At 43.5% G+C, this 7,097-nt stretch overlaps 2 protein-coding genes across 2 annotated transcripts; one reads left to right on the forward strand and one right to left on the reverse strand.

The window, feature by feature from the left end:
• The first annotated feature begins 467 nt into the window (after nucleotides 1-467).
• On the forward strand, nucleotides 468-776 carry LOC145485617 (uncharacterized). The gene has a single exon (XM_081464256.1). The coding sequence runs from the start codon at nucleotides 468-470 to the stop codon at nucleotides 774-776; it is 309 nt and encodes a 102-aa protein (XP_081320382.1).
• Nucleotides 777-3,425: 2,649 nt separating this feature from the next.
• LOC145485618 (uncharacterized) lies at nucleotides 3,426-4,337 on the reverse strand (the record flags this gene model as incomplete). Its single annotated transcript, XM_081464258.1, has 1 exon — nucleotides 3,426-4,337. A coding segment is annotated over one exon (912 nt), but the record flags the coding sequence as incomplete, so codon positions are not given.
• Nucleotides 4,338-7,097: the final 2,760 nt, after the last annotated feature.

The following is a 7,097-nucleotide window of genomic DNA, read 5'->3' on the forward strand; positions in this document are numbered from 1 at the left end:
ACAGAAAGATACGTCTCTGCATAGACCCCAGGCCTCTGAATCGGGCACTGAAGCAAAACCATTATCCACTACCAGTAATCGACGACTTGCTCCCAGAATTATTAAAGGGAAAGGTCTTTACCGTAGTTGACGCTAAGAATGGATTCTGGCACATCCAGTTGGATACTGAAAGCAGTTTCCTCACCACCTTTGGTACCCCGTGGGGAAGATATCGATGGACCAGAATGCCCTTCGGTATTTCTCCTGCGCCTTAAGAGTTTCAACGGCACCTCAACAATGCCTTAGGAGGTTTGAAAGGTGTCCTACCCATCTTTGATCACATCTTGATCTATGGGGTCGGAGAGACGAAAGCCGCAGCGATTGCAGACCATGACCAGCAGCTCATAACTCTGTTGGAACGCTGCCGCAGTAAAGGCATCAAGCTAAACAAAGAGAAGTGCAAGTTTCACCTTCCTGAAGTAACCTTTATGGGACATGTGATATCAGAAGAAGGGTTGAAACCTGATCCAGCCAAACTCCAAGGGGTTAAAGAGATGCCTACCCCAACAAGCAAACAAGATGTGAAGAGACTCCTGGGTATGGTAAACTACCTCCAGAAGTTCGTGCCTAATCTCTCTGCAGCCACTGCCCCTAAAAGAGAACTTCTCAAAGAGCAAAATCAGTTCCTGTGGGACAATGACATTCAAGGCAGAAGCTTTGAGCAGGTGAAGCAGATCATCTCAGAAGCTCCAGTGCTGAAGTATTTCGACCCCAAAGCAGACAGAATTACAATGTGATGCATCGGACAAGGGACTCGGTGCCTGTCTCATGCAAGAAGGGCAGCCAGTGGCTTATGCATCAAGAGCCATGACTGATGCTGAAGTTAATTACGCACAAATTGAAAAAGAACTACTTGCTATTGTGTTTGGAGTTGAACGGTTTGAGCAGTACGTACATGGCCGGCCAGTCAAGATAGAGACTGATCACAAGCCCCTCGAGAGCATTTTCAAGAAGAGTTTGATCAGTGCACCAAAGCGTCTACAGCGCATGATGTTACGACTGCAAAAGTACAATCTAACAGTCGTCTACAAAAAGGGATCAGAAATGTACCTTGCAGATACTCTCAGCAGAGCTTTCATCCAGTCATCAAGGAATGAAGACATCATGAGAGGAGAGGTAGCGAAAGGTACAAAGTATAAACATGGTCCAGTACCTTCCTGTCTCTGAGACAAAACAGAACACCATTCGCTCAGCAATGGAATCAGACCCGGTTATGAAAGAACTGAAGACTACAATCAGAGAAGGTTGGCCAGAGACAAAGGACCACCTACCAGTCAAAATCAGAGATTATTTCCCTTTAGAGAAGAGCTGACACTCCAAAACGGGTTGGTCTTCAAGGGCGAACAACTAGTTGTGCCTGCAAGTGCTAGAGAAGAAATGAAAGCCAAGATTCATGCGAGCCACATAGGGATTCAGGGTTGCCTTCGCCGTGCAAGAGAAGTCCTCTATTGGCCTGGCATGACTAAGGAGATAGAGCAGCATATCTCTCTCTGTGCAATCTGCAACAGCCACCCAGCAGAACAAGCGAAAGAACCGTTGATCTGCCATTCCATCCCTACCAGACCCTGGGAGAAGATTGCGGTTGACTTATTTGAACTTGATGGGAAGAGCTTTATGGTGACTGCTGACTACTATTCAAGCTACTTTGAAGTTGACAGACTCAACACCAAAACTGGAAAGGAAGTCATCGGGAAACTAAAGAGCCACTTAGCTAGACATGGGATTCCCGATGAGCTTGTGTCCGATAATGGACCACCATTTTCTTCCACTGAATTCAGTGCATTTGCCAGTCAGTACGGATTTGAACATGTCACCAGTTCGCCAGGATATCCCCAGTCAAATGGCAAAATAGAAAATGCAGTCAAAGTACCAAAGAACCTCATGAGGAAAGCAATAGAGTCCAAGAGTGACCCACATTTAGCTTTATTGGCCTGGGGGAACACCCCAAGTGAAGGGCTAGGAACCTCTCCAGTGCAAAGAATCTTTGGGAGGAGGATCAAGACCTTACTTCCAACATCAAGCAGTCTCCTCAAACCCAAGATACCAGAAGACGTAGATCAGAAGCTGAAACTCCAAAAAGCCAAGCAAAGCATCAACTACAACCGAGGTACCAGAGAGCTAGACGACCTACACCCTGGGGACATAGTTCGCTTACAGCCCCTTAGGTCCATAGGCAAAGACAAACAGTGGGCCCAAGCAAGGGTGGAAGCCAAAGTAGACATCCGGTCATATCAAGTTAGGACAGAAGATGAGCGAGTGTTCTGACGCAACCGAAAACACCTAACAGCTGGAGCGAGCAGTAGTTCATCCACAACAGGAAGCAGTGATGAACCCCATAGAGAACACGCCAGCTACTGCCCCTCAGAATAACGTTCCAACTCCTCCAGCAGAGGAGCAGCCTGTTTCCAAAACAACACCTGCTAAGGAAACACCAAAGAGGCCTGGACAAGACGACCTACCAAAGGAGAACAAACAAGGCTCGGGCACTTCTGTGATCAAAACCCGCAGTGGGCGTGTCGTCAAGACACCTTCCCGATTTAAGGACTAGGACAATGTCGCGAGACTTACATGGACAGAGACACTTATTTCCGGATTTGTTGTGTGAGATTTTTAAGGACAGTGACACTTGATTCTGGATTTGTCATGTGATATTAATAAGGACAGAGACACTTAGTTCCCGGATTTGTTGTGTGAGATTTCATTAAGGACAAAGACATTGGTTTTCTGTGCTCTTTATTAGCAACTATTTCTTTGTATTATTTCTTACTATTATCCTTAGGAGGGGAGATGTCGCGTATCTTGTTTATTTCACTTCCGCTTAACGATTATACGTCATAGTGACGTGGTGTCATTCATGAGTGCACAAACCATGCTTTCCGCTTTTGTAGTTCTTGGAGATGCCATTAAAGCTGTATGTCTTACAGATCTAAAGTGTTCGTCGTCTTATAGCGTACCCAAGACGTTACAGATAAAAGCTTTCTTGTTGCTAGCGGGGTGAAATGACTCATATGGTACATATAAATACTTGTTAAGCGGTTTCTGAAAAGTAGCGTATTGCAGTTTGTTTGACAGAATCTTTGAAAAGTAGCAAGTCTAGAAAGGAAATCTTAGAATCGCTAATTTCGTAAGTTATCTTAATGCGTTCATCCTTAGTATTAATGGCACTGAGAAATTCGAGGAGGGTCTCCCGAGGGCCTTCCCAGATGACAAAAATATCATTGATAAAACGCTTGTAGAGGGTTAAATTTCGAGAATACAATTCAATATCCCTCTTGTGACAATAAATAAAAGCGTTTGTGGCTGTAACCGCGAAGGGAGTACCCATGGCGATACCAAACGTTTGATGGTATATATCGCTACTAAATTCAGATTTAAGGAAATTATTTTCAAAGATTACACGAGTTAACTGAACCAAGAGGTGTTTGCGCTACCTTGCCCTCTCTAAGCAAGGGGTCAAGAGCAATAATTGCTTTCTTTGTGTCAATGTTTGGATAGAGTGATGACACATCTGCCGTAACAAGAAGGCAATTTGCTGGTAGCTCAACTTTCTCTAAACATTGGATCAGTTCACCCGAGTCATGCAGAACCATAGGCATAGTAATGTTAGGTTTGACTAATTCGTCAACAAGAATACTAATGGGCCTAGTGATATAAGAGTGAGAAGCCGCGATAGGCCTCCCAGCTATAGGTGACTTATGAATCTTAGGAATAATATAAAATTTAGCAGGATCGATACTCCTAGGACTGTCGTCTAGGTTACGGAGGAACTTGAGAGAGTTGGGTGGTAAAAATCTAGAGTAACTATTTACAAGTTTATCTCTGGTCTCAATTACCTTTTGACGTCTAAATGTCCAGTCATCTTTTGTGACTTTAGCATACGATTTAGTATCATTGAGGTGTTTAAGAGTCTCTTTTTCTACCCAGTCTGTGGATACGAGAGCAGGTCCGAGGTTTTTGTCTGTGGCTAAGACGCGAACCGTGGGGTTTTCCTTGAGCTCACACAATCCTCTCCGTTCGCCAAACGTCAGATTGTTTGTCCAACACGGCGGGGTCTGGTTGAAGGTCTCCAGTAGCTCTAGACGGATTTTATACAGGTTTTCTTCGAGGTCAGGACTTTCCCAAGGTGGATTCCATCCTGTTTTAACGTACAGTTTAGGATTGAAGTCCGGGTCATCAGGTTGATCAGCAAATTTGTAATGCAGACGGACGCTACGACAGAAATCCTGTATTTGATTGTCAAAAACACAAGCGGCAGGCGGTCTAAGCGTAGGTCTAAATTTAAGACCTAAGCCAAGAGTTCATGACTGCTCTGGTGAGAGTGACATTTGAAAGATTGTGAAATTCCAAATTCCGTGGTAAAAGGTCCAAAATCGGTTTTTTTGCCATTTTGTCAAGCCATTTAGAGTAACTGTCTCTCGCATCTATTTTATGACGCCGTTTCCGCGGCCTTTTCCGTTTTTTTATTTCTGGCGACGAGAAACAGAGGGAGAGCGGCTATCAGAAAACCTGACATTGGGTTTTTTGGGCTGTCTCCGCTGTTTAGATCGACTTCATCTCCCTTGTGCACCTTTGGCTGCGGGCGAGGAGTTACGCGGGTTAGGGCCATCCTGGCTCGAATCTTGACCGCGTTGTTGTTTCCAATTTCTGGAGCTTGATCTATTTTTACCACGGCTTTTGGAATTTTTTCGGGGCGGTGGAGCTGTATTTCCTGGCGGAGAAGCTGGGTTGAGCTTAGAAACTTCCTGTCGCACGGCACGTTGCACCATGTCGCGGACAGACTGTTCGTTAATGGTAAGTTGGGTATCCAATTGCTCTGTTCTTTCAGCCTCTTTAGAAGCTTTTTTAATGTTCTCCGCTACCCGTTTAGAAGCTCATGTTGCGGCACACTCGAAATAGAAGCTGTCGGCAAAACATTTTGCTGACTTGACATATTCGTCTGCTTCGGTGTTAAGAGAAGAATCCCTAGATTGAAAGGAATTCCTCCAGGTCTCAATGGCAGTGAAGACGTTCTTCTCTTCAGCGCACCGTCCTTTTGCTTGCTGTTCTTCAGTTTTTAGGGAGTCGATAGTGGCGTCTAGAAGCTTTAATTCAGCCTCTTTGGTGATGTTGTTGAATATTTCTTGAAGAAGCTGGGTATTACGGCCTTTAGCGGTTACACAGCGAATCTTCAAACCACTGGGTACCTTCCCGTTGCTCTTGTTGGATTCAAGTCTCTGTTTGCGTTCCTGTAGACCATAAAGCTGATTTTCAGCCTCGATGAAGCTATGGACAAGATCTTTTAGCACGCGTTAAAAGTGGTCATCGATCCATATTTCAGATTCAGGTGATTATTCGGCTGTTGTCGCTTGATGATCTTCTACGACCTCCTCACGCGCCTGACTTTGTCTATCTGTAGATTCTTGCCGTTTTTTAAGTTTTAAAGCACTTTTGGTCATCTTGAATCCAGAGCGATCTGAAGTGTTGCTGAACATATTGTGGCTTCTGCTTGCTGTGACTTAGACAATTTTTTTAAATAATATTTTAAGGAAAATGACCACTTTTTTAAGTTTAAAAGACATGTTTCGACAGAACTTCTGTCATCTTCAGTTGAATGAATGATTACAAAGCAAGTTGAATAATAAGTAGGCAAAAATGCTAATTAAGACAAAGTAACAACAGAACGTGAAAAGGTGTAAATTAAAAGGATAATTTTAGATTTACATGGTGTAATTGCTGATTGAGGCAAGGTAGTGCTTTTTGAATATGGATAGCCTCCTTTATCTTGAGTTGAAAGCTGGTAGTGGCGTGATCTAAAATATGAAAGCAGTCTATTGAACACAATGAGCGACAACGTTCAGAATTCTGAAGATGTTTGAAGATGTGAGAGGCCCTATCAACGGCTAAGTGCTCACGTACGCGTGTGGAAAAATGTTGGGAGGTTTCCCCGACATAACAGGCATTACAGCCCGCACATGTAAACTTATAAACTACACGTGAACGAAGCCCGCCGGGGATAGGGTCTTTCACACCAAAAAGGTTACCTATCTTAAAGGAAGAAAAAACTAATTTGATGTCTAAATCATTACAATAGCGCTTGATTAAGTGTCGAATCTTCTTCTGAGTGATGACAGAAAAATGGCCTATGTACGGCAGCTTAAAGTAAAACGTGGGCGAGGTGGTAAGGGGGTAGCCCCGGGGACAATGATTGCTATGAGCCCCAGTGATGTAACGGTTAACCACTTTTTCAATTAAATGGGCAGGGAAAAGGTTCTTTTTGAGAATTTCAGTAAGCTTGGTTATATCCTCGTGTAACCCCAACCAAGTGTTGTTGATCTTGTAGGCCCTGTCAACAAGAGTCCTAATGAGACCTACTTTGTATGAGTACGAGGTGAAGCTAAAATAATTAGTCAATAACCCAGTAAAGGTTTTCTTACGGTAAACCCTAGTTAGGAAGGAATTAGTGTCACTATTATCAATAAGAACATCTAGAAAGGGTAATTTGCGATTGCGATTAACTTAATCGCAAATTACCCTTTCTAGATGTTCTTATTGATAATAGTGACACTAATTCCTTCCTAACTAGGGTTTACCGTAAGAAAACCTTTACTGGGTTATTGACTAATTATTTTAGCTTCACCTCGTACTCATACAAAGTAGGTCTCATTAGGACTCTTGTTGACAGGGCCTACAAGATCAACAACACTTGGTTGGGGTTACACGAGGATATAACCAAGCTTACTGAAATTCTCAAAAAGAACCTTTTCCCTGCCCATTTAATTGAAAAAGTGGTTAACCGTTACATCACTGGGGCTCATAGCAATCATTGTCCCCGGGGCTACCCCCTTACCACCTCGCCCACGTTTTACTTTAAGCTGCCGTACATAGGCCATTTTTCTGTCATCACTCAGAAGAAGATTCGACACTTAATCAAGTGCTATTGTAATGATTTAGACATCAAATTAGTTTTTTCTTCCTTTAAGATAGGTAACCTTTTTGGTGTGAAAGACCCTATCCCCGGCGGGCTTCGTTCACGTGTAGTTTATAAGTTTACATGTGCGGGCTGTAATGCCTGTTATGTC

This window comes from Orbicella franksi, chromosome 4, assembly GCF_964199315.1.
Source record: "Orbicella franksi chromosome 4, jaOrbFran1.1, whole genome shotgun sequence".
NCBI lineage: Eukaryota > Metazoa > Cnidaria > Anthozoa > Scleractinia > Merulinidae > Orbicella > Orbicella franksi.

Excerpts from the sequence above, each read along its gene's own strand:
- LOC145485617 (XM_081464256.1), top strand. The coding sequence starts at position 468 with ATGGGACATGTGATATCAGAAGAAGGGTTGAAACCTGATCCAGCCAAA.